At 38.0% G+C, this 27949-nt stretch overlaps 1 protein-coding gene across 4 annotated transcripts in view; it reads right to left on the bottom strand.

Annotated features, from left to right (window-relative positions):
- OCA2 (OCA2 melanosomal transmembrane protein) overlaps positions 1 to 27949 on the bottom strand; it is a 293670-nt gene that overhangs the window by 206136 nt on the left and 59585 nt on the right. For all 4 annotated transcript variants that reach the window (XM_052774012.1, XM_052774014.1, XM_052774013.1 and 1 more), the window contains 7 exons: positions 23449 to 23606; positions 21704 to 21786; positions 21196 to 21349; positions 4997 to 5068; positions 4051 to 4116; positions 2916 to 2972; positions 1768 to 1892 (listed from right to left, as the gene is read on the bottom strand). In XM_052774012.1, coding sequence (XP_052629972.1) covers positions 1768 to 1892; positions 2916 to 2972; positions 4051 to 4116; positions 4997 to 5068; positions 21196 to 21349; positions 21704 to 21786; positions 23449 to 23606 — 715 coding nt within the window. The remainder of the gene's footprint in view (positions 1 to 1767; positions 1893 to 2915; positions 2973 to 4050; positions 4117 to 4996; positions 5069 to 21195; positions 21350 to 21703; positions 21787 to 23448; positions 23607 to 27949) is intronic.

Here is a 27949-nt window from a genome sequence, read left to right as displayed (position 1 = left end):
TAGATTCAGTAGGAGTTTCTGCAAGCTTTATCTCCATGGCAATGACAGCACAGCGCAACATAGTGAAGCTGTAGACAAGGGCTGAAGACAATGGCAGTAAGATAAAAAAAAAAAATGACCCCCAGCATGAAGCTTTTAGAAATAGGCAATTATTTCGTTTTACTAGGTGAGATAAAATTTTATTTTAGCTTTGATAGTGATTCAAATACAAATGTTTCCCACGTACTGAGTTCCCCCTTCTTCAGCATTATAAACTCATTTAGTATAAAACTAAAGTACTCAGTATACATTTAGTATAAAACTTGGGTACTTAAAGGGCGGCTACAGAGGCAGAGGCTCTCTCTTCACAAGGAGCCACCTGGAGAAGACAAGGGGCAACAAGTACAAGTTGCACTGGGGCAGATTTCATCTCAACATAAGAAAAAAATTTTTTATGGTGAGAGCGATTAGCCACTGGAACAACCTCCCCAGGGACGTGGTAGAGTCCCCATGGCTGGAGGTTTTCAAGACATGAATGAGCAGGGTGCTAGATAATCTCATCCAGGCTCCCTTTCCTGTGAAAGTTGGACTAGATGGTCTTTCAAGGTCTGTTCCAACCTGGGCTACTCTGTGATACTTTGGAAATGGAATAAATGCTACAGTACCTCTGCCTGTGAGCAGTAGTTCATGATGCATTGATGGCTGGATTTCCATCCATTCCCAATTATAGTTAATTCAAAACATTTTGCAACACAGCTAAAGAAAACTTGATGTTTAATAGTTCCAGTGTTGCTTACCGCTAGAGGTGAAATTATTGATTGGAGTAAGGCAAAGTGATCTCCTTAAAATACAATCGGACAGAAGACAAATGGAGCTTTAATTCACCAGCTGTTTCCCAATCTAGAATAAATTCCACTTGCAAAATTGCTTTTTACTGCTTTACACTACATTTTAAAGTGGGAGCATATCTTAATAGAATTTTGTATACTTTAATGTGATAATGACTGCAAGCTTTACATCACTCAGGATCATTTTAAAAACACACTAGTTCTTTCCAAAACTGAACTGGATTAACCAGATTTGCCTGGCCAGACACAGGTTAAATTCAAGTTAAACACTAATTTATAATCACACATTGATTAAATGCAGTTGCAAATGACGTGTTATTAATTTACAGAAATCTGAAGTAATTAAATTCACTGTTCTCTATTAAAAGTTCCAAATATCTAGTCTCAAATTGTGGAATTAACCACTGGCTGTACAAATGTCATGATCACCAGCAGGAAGAAAATTCAGTCTCATATTCTAAAACAAAGATTTTAGTTGAAATCTGGAGATCTTTTAAATTTTTTTGTCACTAGTATTAGAAGGGATAACAACTTCACTAAAACATAAATTACTATCTCAAATTGTATATAGATATTAGCCGGTAAAGGACAAGGCAGCTTTAATTAAAAAATTCTCCCTGCTTACAGGAAAAAAATTTCATCTACTAGGGAGCATTTGGTGCAATATGCTATTGCAGTTCAGATATGGAGACAAACCAGAATAGTTAGCTGCCAAGGCAGTGTAACAGGCTTCAGATATGTGCTCACTGTTAACACAAAGGGAAAAGGCAACCGATCCCTTTGAAAACATTAGCTCTTTACCCTACTACAATAGGAGTATTTGAAGTTTTTATTTCCATTTTGATGATTAAAAAGAAGTCCGAACAACCATTTTGCACACATGTCTACTACTGATTGCCAGCTATAAAAGACCAGGTCCAACACCATAACAATAAAGTACCTTATGGTTACTGGAGTAAAGAGCAGCATAGTGGTAACATTGTCCAAAAATGCAGAAAGAATTGCAGCAATGAGGCACAGCAGCGTAATCATGGCCCACACCTTGCCTCTAGAGAGTCGATAAGCCTAATAAAACCAAACAAATAGAAACAAAATTAAGGGACTAGATCACTCCAGCTTAGTTTTCAAAAATGTTACATTAAACAACTTCACCAAAGATGAGGCAACAGTGAGCTCAGAGCATTTACTACTCCATGACCTCCAATAGCACCTTCTCCAATATTAATTAATTTAGCAAGAAAACATTTCCTGCAAGTGGGCAAACATTTCTATCATGCAGAGGAAGAAACAGGTCTGAAGAGACACAATGCTCCGCTGCTGGGCATGAAAGGGGTCTGTGTCAGGAGCAGGGCTGAGCCCCCATCTTCTGGCTGCAGGTCTGGGTGGACTAACGTGGTTCAGAGCTCCCACCCCCTCCACACGCTGGGACACCTTCCCCATCGTCAGAGCAGCACTGCCGGCGCTACATGGTCTGGGCAGCTATGTAGGCAGGGGTTGTGTCCACCCGTGTTTTCTTTAGGGGTTCTGTGCTCAGAGCAGTTCTTGTCACTTTTGTTTTCTTTCTTTCCACCTTTCTCAGGAAAATTAAGCTTTGCAGCATGTGAAGGAGTCCCTCACCACAGGCAATACTTGCTTTACAACCAATCCATCAGAATTGCCCTTTTCGTGTAATCTTTGGTTCTGCTACTGTGCAAAGGTCTGTGGCCGTTTTTCATGTGTGATTGTAAAGCTAATGATGGTTCCCATATTTCCTCTCTCCCCCTGCCAGGCATAAATACAGATTTCTGTTACAGCAGAACAGCGGTCTTGGGGAAGTCAGGGGAATAACTCAGCTTTATATTGTCCACATGCTTGTGTACCCTACTGGGGACCTTTGCCTTTCTCCTGTAGAAACAGCATTGCCTTAAGGGCTTCCTTTCATCCCTAAGAGATTTTTCAAAATTACAAGTTGACCATTGTCATTTCTAACATGATAAGTATACACTGCCCTAGGAAAGGTCCTTCAAAGATAGTGCTTGGTGCAAGAGATCTGATTAAATACTAACTTGATTAATCCAGTAATAATTAAGAGTGCCAAAACAAGCCTACCTTTACTGCACAGTAGTCAAAGAATCCAGTCTCTGAAAATATGGCCACCAAAACCATCTACCAAAAATAAATAAAAAGAGAATAGCTTGCAACTGAATTATTTACACAAAACCAAAACAATGTAGTTTGTGATTCTGACAAAAGTCCTTCTTATCTGACACAGCTCTGAAAATCTGGTCACCTACATATTAGGATATCCACTACAGCTGCCAGATATCTCTTGTTAATGCATCATATGGTGAAATTTAGTTCTCAGCATTAACAGTCTGCAAATGTCATACTAGTCTGGTTGAATTTAGTTTGTAGTGACTAAGTGGACATCATACATTAAGTACTTAATGTATCTCCTTTATGTCATTAATCAAGAAAAGCCAATAAGTGTGTTTGCTTTCTGCTCTACAGAGTGCAGAAGATAGCAGCTCCAAGAATTTCTTGCATTTTTCCACATTTCTGGGAGGTTTCCTGTCCTTCCATCTTTGCTCCCAACAGATTTTTTTGTTGTTGTTTTCTTTTTCTGTGCAGAAGGCAGGGAGCAGGGAGCAGTGTCAAGAAATAAAAGCTCAGAATGGCAGCAGATAATTGTAATTTTGTCTCTCTGTATTTTATATTTTGTGTTAGAGTTTAATAGCACTTGGACAACTCTCTTTACCATAAAAAGCTCTGTGCAAAGTGGTTAAAATAATATATGATTATGATCTAATCAGATATTTCTCCTCCATTTCTTGTTTGCTTTTTTTTTTTGCTCCAAACAGCACTGACTAAGACAAAGAAAACCACTTTTCCAGCAGAGTATGTTTGAGGAAGGTTTTGAGTAAACAAAATTAACAAGATAAATGAGAATGATAATGCTTGGCACTTAAACAGGTCTTTCCATTTACAGACCTCAAGGATGTTTTTAGTATGTTATCAACACAATTTTACAGATTTAAAAAAAAAAGTAGAAAAGGTTCAACATTTTCAAAAGGCTCCTTCAGGGCTGTGATCATCCTCCTTTTCGATAAATCCTTTAAGACCCAAATTTTCATCATAACATGTCTCAGTAAAGTACAATTTTAAAAATGTTTAAAAGGGAAACATCTCTATATTGAATGTGATTATTTTAGCACATTTAGAGCAAAAGATACATTTTAGTTACCATTCCAAAGAGCAGTGCCAGTGTCTCATAATCAATCCACTCCACCACTTTGACCATACTTGGCCTCTGCAATCAGAAAATACAATTACCAGTGAATGCCATGAAACACCTAACTTGTGATTAGCTATGAAATATAAACTTCACTCAATTGATGAACCATTTAAATAAGCTATGATGGAAATTACTAAGTGTTCCTATAAGGTACACAAAAAGGTCTCTCTATTATTACCATTATTGCTATTATTATTACTACTATTATTGTTATTACTAATTCAAAGTACTGCTGCCATCCTATGTGGGTCACTATCAAAAGCCTACATTAGACTATTGGTTTATCTAGTTGCTGCTTATGTAGCATTATAGAAATAAAAGATAACCAAATTATATGGTACACCCCAGTTTCCTTTTTGGTAAGAGAACAAAAGCAGACCGCTTCACCTTGAACAAACTGGAGGGAATTTAAGGGAACATGGCAATGATGTGGTGACCAGTTATGAGAAAAAACAGAGAAAAATCAATCAGAGGTTTCACTAAATATCAACTAAGAGTAATCGGGGGGAAATAAAAGGGTTGGAAGGTGTAAGCATGAGATGTAATTATTTAGGGTAGTATAAGGCAATGTATTTCCATTTAGGTTTGCTTAGTAACCTACCATTACTGAAAATAACAGTGTTAAAGTAACTCAGAATTAAGCTAAAAATGGTTGTACTCAGCTTTGTGCAAATCAGAACAAAATAGCAACAACTGACTTTTTTCTACTCTTCTTGCCTATACCCTAGGCTGACTTGTTTTCCCCAAGATGCTTCCCCACTCCGCTGTCTGCCCTACCATCTCTCTCTCCTAAAAAACACTGCTCTGTTATGTGCCCAGTCACAACAGGGCAAACAAGGAAACTTATGATATCATACCCAGAAACGAGGTGAGCACTTACAGTTTGATAACTTACCTCCCCAACAGTAGCTAAGGCGGCTAAAGCTGCCAGAGAGCCCAGCATCGCTGCAAGGGTCCTGTGAACAATCTGCAACAAAGGGTAAGAACCGACCAGAGACTCCTCTAAACATCTCCTTATTAAAAAGGAGGGGGGGAAGGGGGGGGAAGGATAAAAATTCCTGTAGCTGATTCTTTTCTTGGTTTGTTTGGGGGTTTTGTTCCTTATTCCACCCCATCCCCCTTCAAAAAGACCTGGCCAGAGAATGGCTTATTACTTTGCCTCACTATAGGATGTAATTAAAAAAAAAAAAAAAAAAAAAAAAAAAGCCACGCCTGTGCAAAACCCTGCTAGGAAGTCTCAGCTGTGATCTCAAGGCAGAGAAGGGACTTCAGTACCAGTTTCTTGTGTTTGCCAACAGGTGACCCAAGATGGAAAGCAATTCATCTTGCTTTACTTAAGGATCAAAAAGCCTAGTCCTGTTGGCTTCCCTTCACAGCCCATGGGAAGAAGACACGTTCCCAGGAGGTGATCCGCCTAATTCTTTATAGGTGCTTGTTCATCTCCAATGTCTACAAAGCAATTCCCAAGCAAATAGCTCAGACCTAGGGCAGGTGCATCCTACTCATACACAGATATACTAGACTTTGAGTTTCCATGTCCAGTTTGTAGTCTGGGGCACAGATAGGTCTGTCAAGCCTGTACACCAATTTTCTGTCTCACACACACAGAGTTTTCTTCCTTCATAAAGTGGGGGGTTTTTTTACATCAGCATTTTCTCTACAAAGTGTTTTGGCTTCAAGAAAGCAATATACTTCAGCTAAAATCTGCTGGACACCTTTGCCGCAGTCTCCTCCATTCCTCAAAAGCTGCTTTCACCAGTGTACAGACTAACCCAGCCTTGAACAGTGCTTCTCCTCCATCTCTAACGTTTCTCTAGCATACAAGCAATCCATCTGAAAATAGCATCCAAACCCCTGACCACAATGCAGACATTCATTTAATACTGCAGCAATTACTACAGTATAGGGACATTTGTCCATATCTATGTATCTAATGAATAAATTGCATTTAAAATTCTCAAGGAGAAGGTATAAAAGCAAGCATGCCCTGAAAATGTGCTTTTTTCTCCAAGTACTCATTTGCAGTTATTTAATCCACCATGTCTGGAAGATCACAGATTGTGTAAAATAACTCAGTTAAAGTGAGAATGTAATTAGTGAAAATCACACTACAAAAGACAAAATTTAACAGCATTTATTATTAATGTGTTTAAATATTATTCAGACACAAATCAGAGATATCCTTGAGAAAAAAATAAGGCGGTCTAGAAACATTTCATTTGCTCCTAATTTCACAAGAAATATTTTGCTGATAAGAAACAATAGGATGTGGATATCTCGAGGCCCTCCTGCATAAATTACAGCAAGGTAAATAACTAAGCAATTTACCAAATTACTAGAAAAATAAATATATAAATGACCAATTTAGGCATCAGAAGAAAAATTTGTCTCATTCTCCTGTGTTTTATTTCAAAATGCACTGGAGAATAACCTATCATAGTGATAAAGCAGATCAGACCAAGGTTTATGTCTGATATAACCTAAAAGTACATAACACAGATTAACACTCCCACCAGCTCCCACAGAAATGTGTGTGATAAGTCAGTGTTTCATCTTTGATTTCCCGTTTCAGAGCACTTGTATGAACGCACATGTATGGCCCTTCCGATTCTGCAAAGGTGGGAAGCATTCAATAATGTTCAATAGTTCTTGTGGCTGACAACATGGTGCAGCAATTAGACCTTACAGTTCTCTCCAAGAGAAGACACGAAGCAGACATGTCTGTTAGGGAAGGAGATCAGCTTCTTACTGAGGCAAAGTAAGTTCAAGGGTAAGCTACTGGAGAATCCCCAGCTGTCCTCAGACTGGAGGCTTTCTCCTCATCTAAGCACCACCCATGTTAGATACCTCTTTTGCAGTTCTCAGAAAGATATCATGGGGTTTTTGAGATTCGATTGGCTTTAGATTTTTTAAAATATTTCCACATAAGCATTTTTGCTGTCACCATTGTATACTTAATTGCATACATTGTGTTGACTGCATTTTCAGTTTCCAAGAGTTTGCTGTCACCTATGGGTGAAATTTGCTTTAGTTTCTGCAGAAAGATGGGAAAAAATGCTGTAAAAATGGAGTCATCTGTCAGTTCCTTCCTCCTGGTGATTTTTCAAGAAGGATATACAAAAGTATATCCTGAAGAATAAAAAAAGACTATTCAGGTGCAAAGCTCTATTACAAAAAACTTGTCAAATGTATGACTCTTCATTCCAGCAGACTATCAAGTGGAAGTTATACAGTAACATAAAGCCTAGAAAGCACACTTATGTAAACTCTGAGACATGTAAATATTCAAAAGTTGAGATTCGGGGAGGCTTAGGAAAGAAAGGATTTTGCTTTAATTTTCTTTTCACATAAAGCAAACCCCAAGCTAATAATACATTTGTAAAGGCATTTTCAAAAGCTTACAAATGGAGAAATTAAGAGATGCAGGTTATAAACTGTGACACTCTTTGAACCACAGTTCCACCTAATACATATTTGGAGGGCACTATATTAGGTAAAATTCCATTATTATTCTTTTGGAAAATAGTATGGATCTGATCCAAACCCTTTTGAAGCCTGGCAGGAGGATGAGTATCATTTCAGGATGAATCTCAGAGTGTATCCATAAACAAAAGCTCAGGTACAGAATTAAAAGAGCTCAGAAATAAATTAACACAGAGATTTAACCCTAGGAAAGCTGAGAGATTTGGTGGACTTCTGAATCTAAAGACACTTCAGAAGATTAAGTGAAAAATTATCTGTATTCATCAGATCCTTCTCATGCTTGAGAAAGTGCATACCTTTGTGCATTCTCTAGTAAGCAAAGACAGTTATACTGAAAGAACCCTGATTCATAACGAGTTTCTCTTTCAAACAGGAATTGCCTATAAGATCACAAATGTGGGTTGGCTGCATCAGCCTGACTGGGTAGAGTTTTAGTTTTACAACCAAGGAGCAGAAGCAGAAGGAAATGGTGGGCCAAAAGTTACTTCAGTAGCAAGGGCGACTGAATTCAGGTACAAGACTCAGCGTAATGTGTCCTCATCAAAGACACTGAAGTAGTCAATACCTCTTGTGGATCTTATTATGGTACCTACATTTTCCTCTCTATTTCATCTCTCTTTTTCAAAATCAATCTCCCAGCACTGATAAACTCTTGCCTGGACCACTGTTCAGCTGCACAGTACTCATTCCTTTGACAAAAACCATCACTAAAATTCTTTCCATCCTGCATGTCTCATAACGGCTCTTCTTCTGTCTCATCTTTCATTCTCTCTCCAACTTGCCTCTTATCTGCATTTCTCTTCCCACTCTCTTGCACATAAATACCTCCTCACACGCTCCCATCCTCTCTGGCCCTTCTCATTCTGTCAAAGCCACATGTCAAAGTGACCTCTTATTTTCTTCCCACTCTTATTTTCTTTCATCCCACAACAGGATCCCCACATTTCAATGATTCAGTCAGCTTTAGCACACTGTAAAATGCACTTATTATAAAAGTTTCTTGCCTCATTTCCTGGAAAGGTTTCCTTAAAAAAACAAGCAACAGCCATTAAGACAAAAAAGGCGGAAGAGGCGAGGAAGATACAAAGATTTTAGTCCATCAGTTTGCATGCTAGAGCTCCCCACCTCCCAACTAAAATCCTTACAATCTCTTTGTAGAAGACGCATCTTCACCATCAACATCATCTTTATTTTTTGTCTGAAGAATGCCCAGCAGTCCTGACTTAATGAAACAGCAAAGGATGGTGCTTCCCTTTTACAAAGGGACAGTTATTTCAATACAAACTGCTACTGAAAACAATGCAGCCCAAATTTCACTCTTTACAATGCACGACTCAGTTGTAGAGCTCAACGATACAGGATATCACTAGGCTGAGAGCTGAAGAGATTTCAAAAAAGGGAATGGATATTTACAGAATTTTATATAAGTAATGAAAACACCCCAAACTGCAACAATGGAGGCTCTTAAAAATAACATCAACATTGTAGGTGTGGTGATAGCAACATCATAGGGTCATGCTATAGGGTCAGTTCAGAATGGGCAAAGATTAGGAAAAACTTCTATAGTGATTTCATTTCATAATTATCTGTAGAAAATTTTGTCTTCTTATTGCCTCCTGTGTGATAAACACAATGTGCTGAATGCTGGTTCTATATGATAGTTTCCATACTCTTAATTCAGGAGTTAATTTTAAGGTAAGAAACGCAAGCAACCCAAATCATTTATGCCACAAGTCTTTGTGCTTGATATTAATTAAAAAATATACATTTCCAGAGCTATAATGCAAACTGGATTTAGACAACCTAGACCTTCTCCAGATTTAAATTTTTTTGTCTATCTCAAAGTACTTTGGAATGTTTGCACAGAGTTCATCAAATCTTTTGGTAGACTGCAACAGCATCTTTATAAAAATGATTCAAAATTCCAACCACTTTATCTTGTACAGTGCTCCAGGAGGTAAAAGGAAATTATTTAGAAGCCAATTGAATGGTGACCTGTGTGCTATTTCAGAGCATACATTTCCCAGCTGAAATCCAGGGCATGCATATTTCCAAAATGTGCTTCTGAAGATACTTGATAAATGATACATCATACCAAGCATTTTATTTCCACAAGTCCTTCTTTATAAGTGATAAATGGCAGTTGAAAGATGACTGTCAGTGACTTTAATGTAAAGCTGCAAATGCAGCCTCAATTCATTTCTTAGCCATTTTTTCTCCAGTGAAACCTGTTGCATTAAACTACTTATTTTACTGAGAAATTAATTTTCATTTGATAGAGTGGCAGCATTGCTGCATTTCAACAGGAGGAGGTTATTCCCAAGCATATACCCATGGGTTTTATGCCTTTTCCACCTACCTCCAGAGTAGCTGAGTCCTTCCCTATAAAATCAACAACCAAATCCCTCTTAGACTTTTATAAAGTCTCTAGTTCAATTCTTTATTCTCAGGGGACAAGGAGGGGGAGAAGGGGAGTAAAATTTGTTCTAGCATAGCTTTTTTTTCTGACTTTATGTTTTATATCTATTCCTTTTTATGTTTTAATAAGGGTTTATTGGGTTAAAAGAAGATATCCTCAGCAGTGGAAGAGGTTGCTTTCAAAGACAAAGAGTTTGTTTTTCCTAAAGATAATCAAGACAGCGTTAGCCTGACTGCCTCTGGAAACATGTTCCTCAGTCAGATCCCTTGATGGAGATTATCTTACCATTTGCTGTCACATTTTTTTTTATAATTTATAAATTTTGGTGGTCTCCTTTGCCTTCAGCTATTCCAGCTGTTTTAGCAGAATGCAGATGAAACTTTAGTCTTTCATGTTACACGTATTTGATCCACTTATGGTTTGGAAAATTAACTCCAAAGCCTAAAACTGGGATCAGAAGCTGAAAACAAAACTGAAATTTGCATAAAAACAATGGTAATTTAGCTAACTAAAGTAATTTTTCCTAACTCTGTCAAGCAACATAACTGAAAATGTGGGTTTATGTTAGAAAACAAGGGTCAAATAAAGCCTTGCAATACTTCAAACTCTGCCCTGCAGTAGATCCACCTCAAAGCTGAATGGCATCAAATTCTCGATTCATGAAAATTTTCTTTATTTCTGGCAAATTGCTCAATTTGGACAGAATATAAACCAATAGACTAGACATACAGGATATAGTCAGGTATAGATAAGATCAGAGCAGCAGAAAAGGAAGGTCAGTGGAGCCAGACATATTTACTTGATTTTCTTCATGCTCGCCTATATTAAAAAGACCATCTAACCAATACCAGTTAGTGAAGGTATAGCAACATACCTCCCCTTCAGCTGGTGATGGCAGTTAATACTTTACCTCCTCACCCTTCTCCCCTCGATTTGCTCCCTACACAAGCTCTGCAGAAGCAGTTCTGCAGCTTCTTCAGCCACGGGGCACTCTTCCCAGCACATGGGAACCCCTTACAGGGGATGTGTCTCAACAGCTACTGCAAAATGAATGATAACGGAAAATTAATTGCCTTAGAATTACTTAGTTAAGCAGTAGCAAGTAAATTCTGTAGGGATTTTAATGAAGCAAAAGGGAGCTGCTTGACATAGTTTAGAAAGTATGATTTATACTGATGCAGTATTCAGGGATGGACTAAAGCAAGCACGTAGGGTACAGCTGCTGAAAAATGGTGTGCATCAAGGATCCCAAAGTCACTACAAGCATCACAAAAATCAGTGACAGCAAGAACAGCTATTTATATCTTCATCTGCAGAATAGGACACTATCTATCTGTATTCTATACAGGCAGACATATGAATCATAAAATAAGACTTTACACTAAAATAAATCTTTTAGAAAATCTTACTATTAATCTCATTTTTGTAAATCAAAATTGTCAAAACCGCATCACTGTATATAAGTATGCCTTGCTTGGAAAAAAAAAAAACACTGGACCAACACCTTACTCATTTTTACAAGAATTCAGTGATGATTCATATACATGAAATATATGCCCAAGATCAGTTAAGAGCACAGACTGGAGAGGTCTGTGGACTTGGAAATGTTAGCTGCATATTTTAGTATTAACATGCATTCTTATTATTTACACAATAAATGGCTGATCCCTGTAACTCTGTGAAAATAACATTCCGTATTCATTCAATAAGCTCTTTTAACAGACAAATTCTCAACCCTAAAAGACTCGGGGTTTTTAAATAGAAATGTTAGATTCTATAGCAAACTGCGTAACTCCTAAAGAACATCTACACAACCTCAAGGTAAGAAAGCACCCATCTATGACATTCTGCTATAATACCCATTTTCACTATGACAGTGTGCCAAATTACTTGTTCTGGTACAATGTCAGTGGAAAAAGTCATGGTATAAACAACCCTGCCTTAGGGAAAGGCATAGAAGGCAGCCAACGCAATGTTTCAAAATATATGATGGCACTACACAAGATGATTATCTTAAATAGAAGGTGATTAAAAGTAGTACCATATGTTATCCAAGACAATTTAACGCCTGTGTTAGTTCACTTTTATTCCTATGGTATGTAGACTGAACAGGCTAAGAAATACAAGGTAGGGATATCTTAGGAGTTTTGTCTATGAACAATAGCCCTGAAATTCTATGATTAAGTAACTACATTAAGTTTCACCAGCTGACATCAATTCTTTCCATATGTAAAGCACAATGCATAGAAGAGAGAGAGAGATTGAGACTTAGGGAGATCAAATTATTTTCTGTGAATAAATTATCTGATTCATTCATTCCCCTCTTCTATATAGAAAATCTATAAGCCGATTCTAGATTCTGCAAAGGTATTTGTTACTCCATAGCTCTATCAAAGGATTTGAATGAACAATGTGCACAATTTGCAATCTATGAGCTTTCTTCCTCAGCAATATCACTGCTTGCTGTTTGTAGAGAAAACTGGATGGGCTAAAGCTTCATGCTGATATGGAACATTGAATTAACTGGTTCAAAGTAGCCCTCCAATGATGCAAGAATAAACATATCCTTACTGTATGAGATGAACAAGACTATTGAAACCCTTATATTTTCATGCCCTGAATACTTGGGGAAAAGTAAAGCTGGAGAAAAGTTTGTAGAGCCAGGAAGGAAGGAGGGAAACAGCATTTGTACAGATGTTGGCCAGAGGATCCAAAAGAGAGTTTATTCCTATGTGATTAAGGGTTGAAATGACAGCTTGACTTCTGAGTCTGGTTTTGAAATAACCTCCTACTTAAGAATATTGCTAGAGATAAAAAGGTATAGCATCATACCTAGTAAATATTTCTATTGTATTCATACAAGAAAAGAGGAGTCTCCCATATCTATATCATTACAGCCACAGGTGGATGTTTAACAGCCTCTACCTGTTGGGATGGCTCTGACGTAAGAAAATTATTTTTATACACCTCCAGGAAACATCAGAAGGGGAATATCCAGCAACATCTGATAGTTTGAGAGCCCCTCAGAGTCAAATTTAAAAGTGAGTCTTTTTATTTCCTATGCATTTGGGGGTTTTGTCTTAATGTGAAATTGGACAGAGGCACGCAGAGATGAATGAGCTGATGTTCTGTAAATAAGGGCCTTGAGTCAGGTCAGATTAATAGAAAGTGGAGCCCTGTGGAAAGACAGGATGGTGATAATTTTTATGTGCCAAGGCACCTCACTCCCATAATATTTAAGCTACAAAAAAAGTTTGCTATATGACTAAAGTAAAGAGATCTGGTCATGAGCCAGTAAAGGACTGATGTTGGTACCTAAAAGATGATAAACCAGACCGCTACTGTGGGCTGACATGACCAAAGGTGTTGTATATCAACAGGCTGGCCTGGCAACAACCTTCCAGTCTTGCAAAACCCTTTTGCAAGACCCTTTGCAAGCATCAGTCGAGTCCTCCAGCACCTCTCTCAGCAGGCTTTGCTGCCTCCATGCACTCCACATGCCTTGATATCATTCCCGATGCACACCCTCACTTTTGTGTCCTAAAAGCATTTTTCATGGGGACTGCAAGACCCTTACTATGTTTGCAATTCCAGAACATTTTCTGAATCTGAAGAAGATGCCACAATGTATTTCTTCAGTTATCTCAGCATCTTCAAGAATAATGAGATTATGAATTTCTGGTAAAGAAATTACATGGACCAAATCACAAAACTGAGGAGGAAACTTATTTTACTTTCCCTGTGTGAATCTTTGTCAGCCTTCATTTAATATTAGGATTATACAACCATACAGAATTACAGCCATGCACTAGGAACAACAGCACAGCGAACTGCAGCACTCGCATTACCTTTACAGTGAGCTTTCTGCTCTAGACAGCACTTCCTCTGGAGAGTCTTTCATCCCTGACATCTCCTCGCTTTCTCACTCCAGTTTTCTTCTCTGGATTTTTTTCCTCTTTAGATCATGCCCTGGCATCTCCCTCCAAGCCTACCCCCTACACTCTCTCATGTTTGTTCGCTCACTTTTGTCTTTGCTTTTGCTGAAGGAAGACATCATTCGAGGCCCTAAAAGAAGCTGAGTGGTTCTCGTCCCTGTTTGTGTGCTTTAGAAGTGTATGTGCGTTCTAACACCTTGTTAAAATTTTAAGACTTCATGGCTCTCTGCCCCTCTGGTTGCCGTAGGCAGGGTAGAAGCTGAACAGCAGCATTCAATTAAGCTAATTTAATGTTCTATTGCCTGTCTCAAACAGAAAGGAAAAAACCCAACCCACAACATACATAGTATGCAAGGCAGGGCAACACGTTTGTGCTTGACAGTTTTTCACAAACTGAACAAAATACAGTTCAAAATTAGTTTTAAAAGGCAACAGAAAATAGACAATGGACATTTGAAAATTAGTTTTTACACTTAGTGTTGAAAATATGACCCCTATTATTTCAAAAAGTAGCATTCTGTGAAAAGTGGAGCCTGGGTGACAGCGTCTTTTAAAGCAGACAATCCTATCGAGTCCTTAGAATAGCAAGCAGCACCATCCAGTGGAAATCTTTTCCTATTAAGTTCTTAATTAAGGCCAATTTACATACTGCAGAAGTACCATAGCACCCAAAAGAAGATATTTTTCCTTAAAGCACACATATTCAGAGGAAAGCCAGACTTCTACCAAGATAGATCTAACAATTAGACAGGCAATAGTTGGTGTAAAATCAATATTCATACTGGATTAATAATAAAAAACCATTGTTATATTAAGCTGGGATCCAGCTGAGGATTTTGCTTGCTGTTATACCATTTTTTTGTTTGAATTTAAACTTATCCTGTCCTTTTCTTACAGCAATCTGCTTCCTTTACAATTCCTTCATTGCATTTACGGCAGGTAAAAATGACTGTAGTTTATCTAACTGGTGCTGGCTTTGTCCTGTTGGAGCCTCCTCATTGGTGGCAGTGGCTCTGCTCTACCAAAGCAGTAAAAATCCTGGCACCTCAAGGGTACTGATCCAATACTGCTCATAAGGAGCAACTTATAATGGTCCTGCACGGCTGCTTTAAAGTCATTTTGAGCCTCTCAAAATGCAGAGAGGTCAAAATGCACAGAGGTCACACACTCTTTCTAAATCAGAGAAAGGCAGGGAATGACCCTAAGCCTTGATAGTCCATACTGCTTAGTTGCTAGCTCAGTCACAGGCTCTTCTCTATGGGAGAACATCTCGAGTACCGTTCGGTGAATATCTTACTCCGGGGGACAGGACAGATGGATCTGCCCCATATCTGATCCCCTTGTTCAATCCAGTCCTCCAGCACCTATCTCAGCAGGCTTTGCTGCGTCCATCTGCTCCACGTGCCTTGATACCATTCCCAATGCACACCCTCAGTTTGTGTCCTAAAAGCATTATTTGTGGGACTGCCAGACTGCCCTCATTATATTGCACATTTTCAGCTGGGGGCGGGGGGGAAGTATACTTTTGAATGGTAATGGTCCCCCCAAACCAAACCCACAACCACATGCTGCCCAGGAAGGATGCAGCTAGTCTGCTCCAGAGGGAGCTAGATTTTTCTTCAAGCTAAGGTTTCCTACTGGATTTTATGGTTTAGGTTTCACTACACTGGATTCGGGTTCCATGCAACCCCCAGAGTCACAACACTTATGATTTCTGCCTCGGGCTGGGAAGTTCACTCTCCAGGCCCTACCTCTTGGCTCCGTTTCTACCTCACTGTAAAACACTGCAGATAATCAAGACAATATCGAGGCAGCCTTCTCTCTCCCCCCGTCAGGACCAGTAGCCTCTCAAGGAAGGACAAGTGTGCAGGAGAGCATCCTTGCCCTGCTGGAACCTGGCCAGCTCACCCAGGGACACTGGCTTTCCCGCTCTGCCCCCATCTTGGACTTTTTTTGCTCCCTCCCAGTCCCAGACAGGAGGGCAGATGAGAGCAAATTTTTATTCTTGCCCAGTGAGGTATAGCTCGGACCCTTCACCAAAGAGGATAGATGGTTTGGTCTGATAATCTGCCCCTGATTTTCTGCCAACTCCTACAGCAGTGTTTTAATTCCTCTTCACCATTTTTCCATCCTAGCACAAAGGAAAGCAATAGCAGCAGGAATATATTCTCTCCCACAAAGGCCAGGGAGAGCAGCAGCCACGATTTTCTCTTTTACACTGTCTTTTCCAATAAAGGCTATGGATTTTCCTCTGCCCCTTTGCTACCAATCTTTTGGAAGGATATATGTGGAGGTGGGAACATTCTAATCCACACTCTTCTCTAGCTATATTTAAAGACAGATCAATATAAGAATGGATGGGAAGTGGGAAACCATGCTGAGTAAGCAGATCACTAGTTTCTGCGACTTTCCTCATCAGAAAAGTTCTCCCTTAAGATTAGCCTATTGCTATCACTTAGTATTATGTTTCATATACCAGTGAATATTTCTTCTGTTTTCCTATTCCCTCTCTGAAGCATAATTTTCCATGTGCAAATAAATAGCCTCATTACTGGAAATAAGCAAAAAAATGGACACAAAAACTGTGAGCAGGGACAGCAGTAACAACAAACACCTTATTTCATTTGTAAAAATGCTTCCTGTGAGGAAACACTGGTTCAACCAGCCCACAACGCTAGAAAAATGGTCAGACTGAACCACATAAAAGTTTTGCTGTCTGCATAATTTCTGCTGGTTAGATGCTATTAAAAAATCACTCTACTTTGAGTTAAAGAAATTAAGCTTAGGGGATGTTTATTCATAATTTAAGCTAGTTAATAATAAAAAAGTAATATGGAGAAAAACTGACACTCTCCATTTCCATTAAAGTATTAAAAATTGTGATTATAAGCCCATACTTCATGCTAGTAAGAAGCTAGAGCTTTCAAGTATTTGTGTTTTAAGGAGAAATACAGGCATGCAAATGTTATTCAAGATGTTAGATCATTAAAATGTCATTTGAAAGATCCTGGCAAGACCTTTCTTAGGGCTACCTACAAGACAGGCTATGAAACTATATGATAGCTCCTGCGATAAAACAAGCCCTGTGGAGGCTCTCACAGAGTTTCTGATACTTGCTGGTATCATTTTCTGCTATTTATGTGCTATTGGTATCTCTCTTTTTTTTTTCTTTTTTTTTTTTTAATTTAATAAAATGAATGTTATTCTGCTTTTTCTCCTGACTAAATAAAATGTTTTATAAAATAGCTTTTAAAAGGCCATTACCTTCATATTTGTTTCTGCTGGCTCATTTAAGTATCATAAACAAATAACACTCCATTTTAACCCACAACACAAAACAAATACATTATTAAAGGAAAATACTGGACAAGTACACACAATAATTCATTCAAATTAATGACCTTTGTCCTTTAATAATAAATGTTTAACATTCCTCCTTATATAATTCTAATTAATGCAGCTCCAACATAGCTGCAAATATGCAGTTAATAATTACTAATAAGAGTTTTATCGACTCAAGAAACTTTCCTAAATACCAATAAAACTGTATAACATTAACAGATATTTTAAGATATAGGTAGGCAGACAGATTTTTTTTCAACATAACCAGTGTATTATCCCGTTCTCTGTGTATACAAATACAGGCAAAAGATGACCAATCAAAGATATCTTGCTGTATTACAAAGAGGAAAAAATGAGATTTTATCCACACTACTTTTCCTTGACTATGCTGTACCACCAGAAACAACCATACGCTACTGCTTATTGAATCTGAGTAAATGGGGTGTAAATAGTTATATACATAGAAAAAGGCTTTGCTCAAAAAAGAATGGAAATCAAAGAAGGCAAAATTAAAAACACACTCTTAGCTGAAAGAACAAAGGTGTTTGGAGCAGAAAAGTGTAAAAATTACATTTTCTAAGATTTTTTTTGTTTGAATTTTTTTCAAGTTCTCAATTAAAAGAGGCTATACATTTTGAGGATCAAAACTAGAAAGAGCCTATCTTGAAATACATTGTGAACTAATTTAGTACAGCAACATCAGCATAGAACTCTCTACATCAGCACTTTAGACCAGATGTCCCTGTAGACCAACATGAAAACATACTTATGGCCCATCTTACCTATGTTCCTCACTAAACCTGAAGGGTCCGATGGTAGAGCTGATAACAACGAAGGTAAATCTGGCACAATTTTTTTCTTTTTTTTAACATACACTTGCTTTAATTTCCTGTGCAGTGTAGGCTTCCAAGAACAAAATGAAATACTTCATTGTTTTCAACAAGTCTATAAAGTAGTATAGATTAGATTAATTAAAAAATACCACAAGAAGCAGAATTTTTTTCTCCTTTCTCCTCTGGGAGAAGGGAAGGGAACAGAAAACTGAAATGCAAAGAGGGAACTGATTGATATTTGAAAAAAAAAATCAATTTCAAGAGAATGAATGCCTAGTTATTGAAGGAAAGGATGATTACATGGGGAAAAAAAAGAAAAAACCCCACAGATTTCAAACAGAAAATGTAACTAAGAGAAGTCCATCTAAAGAGAGTTAAAAGCAATATACCAAAATTTCAAGGGACGGAGTAGGATTGTGAAGTAAGAGAACATTCATATTTGTGGTAAGCATAAAAAAAGAAACGATTAGAAATTAAAGAGGAAAAACGGGCACCTTCATTTACCAGAAATATATTTGTATTTTATGAATACATAGCATGTATCAGTTTCAAAAGAAACAACACTTAAAATAAATGTCTGAAGAAATGAAGTTCAACAGCTTAATGTGTTTTCTGAAGAACACCACATCCTGAGTCAGTAAGACTTCTCCACAAGGACTGGTACTTGACACACACTGACCTCCTAGAAATTTGATGCCAACAGAGAGGCAAACAGCCGCCTCAAAGCAGAATTTACCCTGTGTCCTTACAGTGGTGCGAGTTTGGAGAAGTTTACAGTAAATGCACTTCATTTTCCAACTGGACCCTCTTAGTTCATCAGCTTTTCCCATTATCTGTATCTGCGGGAGGCAGAAGTTCTTGCAGCCTGTTCTCCTGCATGGTCCCTGGTGGCTAAGGTAGCAAAGGGCAAGGGGAGAAGGGGAAGGAAGGATTAAAAGATGAGGACAGTGGGGTTGAAGAGACTGTGGGCACAAGATCTATGATTCATGTTTAGGGAAAAGGGCTGTGCAGGAGGAGCAAGAGGCATGCTTTCAGGTAGCTCATGTGAGATAAAATGCTTCCTCTTTCTTCATTGTTACAAGAAATACGTGAAAATATAGCTCTAAAACTTGTTTGGGTGTCCACACTGTCTGAAGTTGAACCAGTAATGCCAACGATAATGAATCAAACACAGGAAACTGATAAACACTGATAAAAGATGAGGAGCAGTAACACTGAAAATGAAAATCCATGAGAGATCGCTCCTGCAGCAACACCAATTGATTTCTCTAACAGCGATAACTACTAATGGAATAGAGAGTGCAATGTGTTGATAAAACAGGACTTCAGGCACTGAAGTTATAAATACTGAATATAAGGTAAGCCATTATTACATATTCTAACAATATTAACATCCATCTCTTGCAAGAGATCCATGAGGGAACCAAAGAACAGTCAAGTTTTGTTTCTATGATAGTTACTTCCAGCTTATATATTTATATATTTATAGCTTAAAAATTACATTTGTCATTCCTACAGCTGTTATGGAGAAAATAGCTAACATCATGATGCAATAGGTGACTTTCCACAATTTAAAATTAAAAAAAAAAAATTACTTACAAGTATCTATTTCTACCTTTGAATTTGCAGAACTAATTTTTCTGCCAACAACAGAAATTTTTCCTTGATCTTTTCACAGAAACAATAAGCTAATGAGTTGTTTTAAAGCTTTTTCTTAGAAACAGGAAAATGCATGCTTTCCTTGGCTTTGCTTTTCAGTTTCAAGCCTTTATTTCCTTTTACACATGAACTGTTCCAAAGCAAGATTTCTAGGATGCAAACACAAAACCACCCTTTACATACATTAAAAACCTGATGTTTTTGCAATTGCTAAAGGGTTGCGTAGTTGGGGTTTTTTTTAAAATAAAAGCTGCACTTAAAAGTATTATGATTATTTTGGTGATGTGCTGCATGCCTACATATATTTATAGTAAAATCTAGTCCAATCCCCCTTCGCACTTAATATTACATCGCTTTGCTCATTTATAAAGTACACAGAGGCATTTTTAGCTTCATAAATAAATCACCATTGCTGAACAACATAATCTAAATGTCTAAAGCATCTGTCATGTTGTGTGCACCCATTATTGATATTTCATCAGGTGTGCAACTATCTTACCATTTCAACAGGTAACAGGATGAAAAAGCTTAAAATACGCAAGGGATGCGGAAGAAAAAGGACCGTGCTGGAAATATTTACTATGAGGCACCTTGTAGACTTGATTTGATTCACTTCTGTTTCATACTAGTGTAAATTAGGTGCAATTCAACTTGGAGAATTCATTGACAGTGTGGATGCCCACATGAATAAAAAAATGTTCCCCCCCCCGTATCTGTTCTTTATTTCAAGATAATCAGACAGTAAGTGTTTTCAGTTCAAAGAAGTCAGTTGGAGCCCTGTGCTGTTTCTGATATGTTTTCCATCCTTAGTGCTGATGCAATGCCTTCTTATTGGGTTTGGTACTTCAAGGCTTTGGAATGATGTTACAATATATGTTTAAAGTTCCCTGTCCCTTGACTTCTTCATGTTACCTCAGACTCCATTTCCTCTTTAAATAATACAGTAAAAGAATTTCTAAATATCACTCATTAAAAAGTGTGCTCAGTTTAACCTTTTAAAAGTACACTAAATTCATAGTTAGAGATGCCTTAGAGAAGGGAATAACCAAAGCTTTTTTTCTTTTACCTTATCTTAAAAAATAATTAACTTAAAAACAGATTTTCCACACCTTTTATAACCCAGACTTATTTTCACTCAGAGCCAAACTATCATCCTGTTAAAATATTAAAACACTAAGAGGTCCTAACAGAAAAACACACAAGATCACTGTAACGTTAATATAACTTGCCAAAATCAGTTACAATTCAGAACAATTTCCTCACACATATCTTACTCATGCCATTAGCAACACTGACAGTACAGCAAGGATTCATAGACACTTTTTAAACTATACTAAAGCCCAAGAATGAAACCCTTCCTTGTTTTCCATTTACAAGGCGGGAGGGGGGGGGGGGATAAAATCAAAATACAAAACTGGCTTACTTCCAGTATTATCAGCACGTAGACACCTACTAAGATGATGGACGCAATTGTTACTTGTGCCTCTATATTTGCATGAAGGTATTGATGTTTCATGGAGAGAGGAACACTTCCAGGCTCCTGTAAGAAAGCTTGAATGTTTATGAAGATGGTGCCTCTGGTGAAAGAAAGAGAAGGTTTGCTTATTTCTGGAATGAAATACCATTAGTTTTATTTATGCATTAATTTTATATTGAGTACCTATAAATATATGTTTATGTGTTATATCTTCACAATTACAAGCAACTTTTCAAACATTTTCACTCTATCCCTCTAAATAGCATTGTTTGGAAAGTAACTCAAGTACAAACCAGCCTTGTAAATCCATTTAAAAAGCAAAAAGAAATCATCCTTTCCTGCCCTTCTAAAACAGGCAGTGATAGAGTTATTTTTAAAACATTATGTATTCCTTCATAGTCAAGTCTATGTAAACTACTACTCCAATGGATCATTTCTCAGTCTCTTAGCCAACCTGTTTGGTATCTGAAAGATTCTAGTTGTGATGATTTGCTGATTTCTTCTTGAACTTAAGGGTAGAGACCAGTTGTATACCACCTGCAAGAGAGTCATATTTGGCAATATTAATAAAAGTCAGTGAAAGTGATATGTCTCTGATCTAGGGTCTTATTCCTCTTTGTTCTCTCTCCTGTCCATTTAGGAGAATTTTTTTGTGAACAGGGCATAACACACACCAGCCCAAAATAATCCTACCCAATTATGTATGTTACACATGCTCAGGTTGGAGCAAACTCATCCTTATTCCCTCACTCAATCAATGAAGCGAGAGACACCTCCAGGAGGTGCTCCAGAGAGGGGATGCCAAATCACACTTTGCATTGACTATAAGGAGCATCTAGGGCAGCTAGGCTCAGAGACAACAATATGGTTCACTCCCAAAGACTGCCTGGGAAGAAAACTAACATACATAAGGTACAGATGATGAAAAGCCCAGGAGCAACGTCATACCCCCAGAGATTATGAAGAGGACATGGTAGAATTTTAGTAAACTAAATCCCTGTTTGCTGTTCTTCTAGCAGAGAAACAAAAAATCTTCAGAAAATAAACTTTCTGAAACTTAGCCCATTACTACACACTCATATTCATGCAAGTTTAGCCAAATATACTCTTTAAATGTAGATACAGATATTCTCTCTTTTTTAAGGAAGGGAAATTTTTAAAAACTTCCAATTTGGTTAATTGTAGCCTAAATCCTATGCCTGTCCTGACCCTGTATGCTACAAAGTGCAGAAAAAAACCAGTTTAATCAGCCAGTTTGGACCATCTGACACAGAGGAATGCCTGAGGAGCATGCAGGCAGGGCAGGTTAGTTTGACTCCTTTGGTCATGTCAGGACCACCGCTGGCGTGCCAGCAGAGGTGGGCTGCTGCAGCCAACGGTGCGCTGGCTGCCTCACAGCAGTGCAAAGGCTGCTTGGGGATCACTGCCAGCAGCACGGGTTATGGCAGCCCTCCTCATCACGAGGGTGGGTGGTTTAGGAAAGTAATTGCCATTAAGGTATCGTTCGCCATGCTGAAGTAGTGGGACTACTCTTTTGCTGTAGACTGTGAGACTGGGGGTAAGCAGGAATACTGTTGGCATTGTTCAGCCGTGCTGTCACTGGTAGAAGCAAGCCATCCTGTCATGTATACAGAATGAGAGCCAGTCATTTGTATGCCAACGCTATTTATTAAATGACGAAGCTTATTTTTATTTTTCAGTGATGTACAATGACAGGCTGTAAAAGATCCTCCTTCACCAAGTTCTCTAGGAGAAAGCAGCAGGAACTTGTTACAAGCAGCATCAACAATGAGAAAGCCTTAAGAGAAATAAAGCAAATAAATGTGATACGTTTGAGAAAATAATTTGCAACAAAATGTGAAAATGTATTTCAGCAAGTGCAAAAAGGCACTTTGGGCTCCTTTCTTCCTTCTAAGACAACTTTTGAAACATTGCCAATTTTAAACACAAGAACTTCCACACTAAGTATCAGTCAAGGGGCATAAGTTTTACAAAATTTTAATATAGGAAGCTATAGAAAGTCTTATAAAGACAAAAGAAAATGTAATTTTACTCCTATTAGAATAAGTTTTCTAATGCTGACATTGACATACTACACAGCAGGGAAAAGCATGACTACTTAATCCACACAACAGTGATGAAAATATAAGTGATAAAACACATCTCGGAAAAAGTGAAAGAAAATTTAAAGACCATCACCTGCTGCTGGCGTCTCCTCCTTGATCCAGCATCTTCAGTCTGGCTGATTTGTACAACAATGTATTCCTCTGTTTGCTGATCAACTACATCTGCTACAAATGGGCCTCCTATGTCTAACTTCAACAGAGCAGAATCATGAAAATCAGTCAGATTCATAGCTGTTAATCAAGTTGTTAAGGTGTGAATTTCCAGTAAAAATTAGTATAGACTGTACAAATTCAGGAAAAAAAAAAAAAAAGATTAGTCAACTTGCAATGAAAAACACATTCTTCAGCTAAAATGCTTAAGAAACTATGAAAAGGAGCAAAATAGATGTCTACTTCCTCAACAAGCAGCACTGTTTTGGCTGGGTTTCCTAAGGAAACAGAAGTTATGGGTTCGGAACAAATACCTCTGTCCTTTCCTAGTGACTTTTGAGAACACCAGTGCTTTCAGTTGACACTGTAGATGTACCAAAGCTCCAAAATAGCATATGGAAATACACAGAGAGACAGAGAAGTAAGGCTCTTTAATTGCTTGTACTAGATGAAAGGCTGCATCATTAGCTCAGCAATTCAAACATCACAGAATTTGTACTAGGGAAAACACTGTGGAAGCTCCAATCACAGGGAAACGTAAACCAGAATCAACATCCTGTTCATGCCTGGGGATTTGCTTTTTGGTCAAAATTTTACTCACAATTTTTCAAACATCTGAAAGACATATTTTCAAGCTCCTCTCGGTTGGAGTACTCACAGACTCTTTCTCCTCCAGCTCCCTTGTCTACTTTTTCTTTCTTTCTCTCTTGGATATCTAGCATGAGGTATGGTCAAACTACATTCCTAGTGTGATATAATTGAGAAATCAGCCAACCATGATCCACAAATCCGTTGGTAGTCTGGCTTCATTAGTCCCAATACATGTAGGACTATTTAAACTTAGTATTGTGATAGTCCACTTCTGGCATGGTTGAGAAAGAAGCGTCGCTGTGGGTTTGGGGAAGAGGGAAAGCCTGAGCTTTTAAACCCTTCACAGTCCATTTGTTACTATAATAGGGCAATATTGTAATTGTTTTGCTCCTATCTGTGACCAGATAGAAAGTTAAGGCATCACCAAAAAAAACCCAATCCTAAGAAGGGAAAAGACTTCATTTTTACACATATATGTTCTGTTGAAATCATATGGCTTAATCATATGCTTGAGTAGCTTGATGGTTTTAACATCTGACATTTAATTGAGCATACTGCAAAGAGTGAATCTCTTACTAAAAGCGTGCAAGATCACACACCTACCAGAAGGATTCTCCCAGAAAGACGTTTTGCTGCTCACAGAACTCAAGAGATTTTAACATGGAAAGAAAAAATACAGTATAGTTAGAGGGGACTCAGGGCAGTGCTGTGTCCTGCTTCCCAGTGAACCCCAGTAAGGCCATCCATGGTAGACCAGTCTGTAATAGGGAAGGCTTTGTGACATTACACAGGGGTCCTTCATCTTTAAGAGAGTTGTTGCATCTGTCCACATTCCCAGCAGGAGAACAGAATCTAGAAAAGAGATGTCTCTTACCCTAACCCAAAAAAGACCCTAGCAGATATAGTGGCAGGTGAGGAGCCAACACATTGCAAAGTAATATAAATGTCACCCAGTTTAGCACAGCGAGCAGAGCAATCACCACCAGTGTCACCCACATGCCGTTCATTAAGAATGAACCTCCCAAGCATCTATTTGCTTAAAGGAATCACACAGGAAAGGATAAAATAATAACCTCAGGTGCAACAAATCAGACCACCAACTCCAATCAGAATTTACATACACAGCCCTTAGCAAGTATAAATACAAATTACAACAGTTTTCTTCTGGTTCTGAAGGTTTTAAGTGTGATTTGGCATCACAGATTTTCTGTGTCCAAATTAATACGCAATATTAGTGTCCACTGCAACTATAGCTATACCTTTAACTAGAGGCATTAATTATACCTTCTAAAAGGCCTGCTGACCTGAAGACATTAACCCAATGATTTGGGACACCTCTTGACAGTCTGCCTTTTATTAGGATCGTAGCCAGTAATTTATGTCTTGAAAAGATTCAGGTGCATACAATTATGGCAGCTTCCTTTTAAGCAATACTTTTAAAATAAATCCTGTAATTACCTAGATGACACATTCAGGAGCTATTATAAAGGATGTTTAAAATTAAAAGGGAAAAAAAAATTAAACCCTGTTTTCAAGAAGAGTGGTTCCTTCCTTCTTTTCCTATAAAGATGAGGTTACTTAAGAAGTTTTTCCATTTCTTTCTGTGCATTTATAAAACCACCAGAAAGAGCCCTAGCGAAACAGGTTCTCCTTTGATTGCAAGTGGAACTGAACATCATTCAGCTGTCTGTATTGAGGCTCTGAAATCCCATCAGAGTTATCTTTCTCCAAACAATATTTAGAGACTCTGTCATAATTCTATTGTTAGACTGCAGCAAATCACAGCCTTTATGAAAGGTGGAATCAAAATAAACCAGGAGAAAACTTCAGCCATGCTTATATGAATCAAAACGCAATTTTTTTTATCAAGGTGCTCCTCAGAATATTTTTGTTCTGCCTTATCTTGGTTTTATATTGCCCTTAAATTGCCAGAATGTGATTTCCTCTACATTTTAATCATTCAGATGTGACTAACTTTTGGGAAAACCATCTTTTTACTTCTAATATCCCCTTTTATTCTGCAACTTAACCATGCTGGGACTTTTTGTCTTTTCTGAACTTTTTTTGTAACGTGGCTTCCAGTGTGTGCCTTTAAAGCAAAAAATCTCCCTGACAAGATTTACAGCCAGAGCTGTTATTTTTTATTTCGCTTCAGCTAAGCTGCCTCATTTTAACATAGTTCCATTCTTGAAATTATATTATTGCTGTGAATTATCCTGTCAAGGGATTTGAGTTTGTGTATGCTTTGTGCATCATTACACAGTGGCTGTCTGTATTTACATCTGGCACCAGACTGGGTCCACTGCTCAGAGCTAAATCAAGAGCTGTTTTTTTCTGATCTCCGTTTCCTGACTAGCTGCTCCTAGAAGGTATTGAAGGGTATGCAAGAGTCACTTCATGTCACTTTACTCTTTTGTAACTTATGTAGACAACATGACGGAGTGGGAAGCAGTGGCCAAACATTTAAATTAGTATTCATTCACCACAGTTTATACTTCTGTACTGTGAACATCTGCATCTGAGTTGGTTACTCCCTTAAAATCAGTGAAAAGAGGGTGCTTTTAAGATGGAATTCATTGCTTCATTTTAGACCACCACACAAAGATCAGAGGAATCACTCATGAGAAGCATCAGTTCTCTCTATTAACTGTAAAGAGAGCCTAGGATGACTGACTCAGGTGTAGCTGAGATGAGTCACTCCCTAAATACTGAGTCCTTGCTCTACCCTCCATCATGCTGTTAATTCACTACATACAGAGCCAGCTGAAAAGCCATGACTGACAGAGATTCTCTGTCATATTTGCTTGCAGATGGCTGACTTGATGCTTTCTTTAACATCTGCTTGTATCACCTACTCTGCCTACTGTAAAACGTACCTTGAGAATACTATGTCTATTGATTATTTTTCACCAAGTTTCTTTATATACTATTGATCCTAATTCATGACCAAGTCACTCATGCTAGTTTCTCTAGGATATTACCATTTTAAAGAAGGCAATTTGCCTGGGTCTTAGCATCTATTTTTACATGTTGTCCTAACTGGGGTTATTTCTGCATCATTCTTTGCAGTTTTCTCTTTTGATGTCCTATCCCTGTTTGTAGCTTATGAGGTTGTTTTTACATCATCCCTTCACAATATACCAAGTTGAACCACATGCTTTTCTATACCTATTGGTTTACCCATCTGAAGAATGCTCCATAACTTTTTTTTTTTCCTTTTTGGAGTGTCAGCAATCTGGTTCAATTTTTGTCTACATTGGATCCATCCTTTCTCTCTGTGCTCCATCAGATCTAGAAGTTTTGTGAGTCCTTAATAAACTCTCTTTTCTACAGCATTTTCTCAATGATGCCTCGAGATTCTGCTTCTTTGCCTGCCTCTGCATGTGGTCCTGGTCTTCATCCATCTGCTTAGCATCTTGAACATTGCCTGCAGGCCAAAACACTTAGTGTATTTCCAACAGCATCAACAAACATAAATGATTTTTAAATGTGTTCTGAAAGGAAAAATGATGGAGGAGTGTCTGACAGTAGAGACCTAGAGTTACAAAATAGAAAAAAAGTCAAAGGGGAAAAAGAACTAAAGGGATTAGAGAGGTTGTTTCATTCATTAAGTTAATTTATGCTCCCTGGGAGAAGAACCCATTTTTAGGACCTCCATGGAAACTGAAAAGTCTGCTAAAATCTGACTATATTCTTTGCCTCACAGTCTCTCTTCCTATACATACCTCTGGTTCAGGGAGTGGGAAAGGTGATTTTCAGTGTCACTAATGGTCACGGCATGATTACAAGTTTTCCTAGTGACTTCTTGCTCCATGATTAACACAGTTGCACCA

This window comes from Harpia harpyja, chromosome 22 (genome assembly GCF_026419915.1).
Source record: "Harpia harpyja isolate bHarHar1 chromosome 22, bHarHar1 primary haplotype, whole genome shotgun sequence".
In the NCBI taxonomy this organism is placed as follows: domain Eukaryota; kingdom Metazoa; phylum Chordata; class Aves; order Accipitriformes; family Accipitridae; genus Harpia; species Harpia harpyja.
This window is presented reverse-complemented; position numbering and strand designations above follow the sequence as displayed.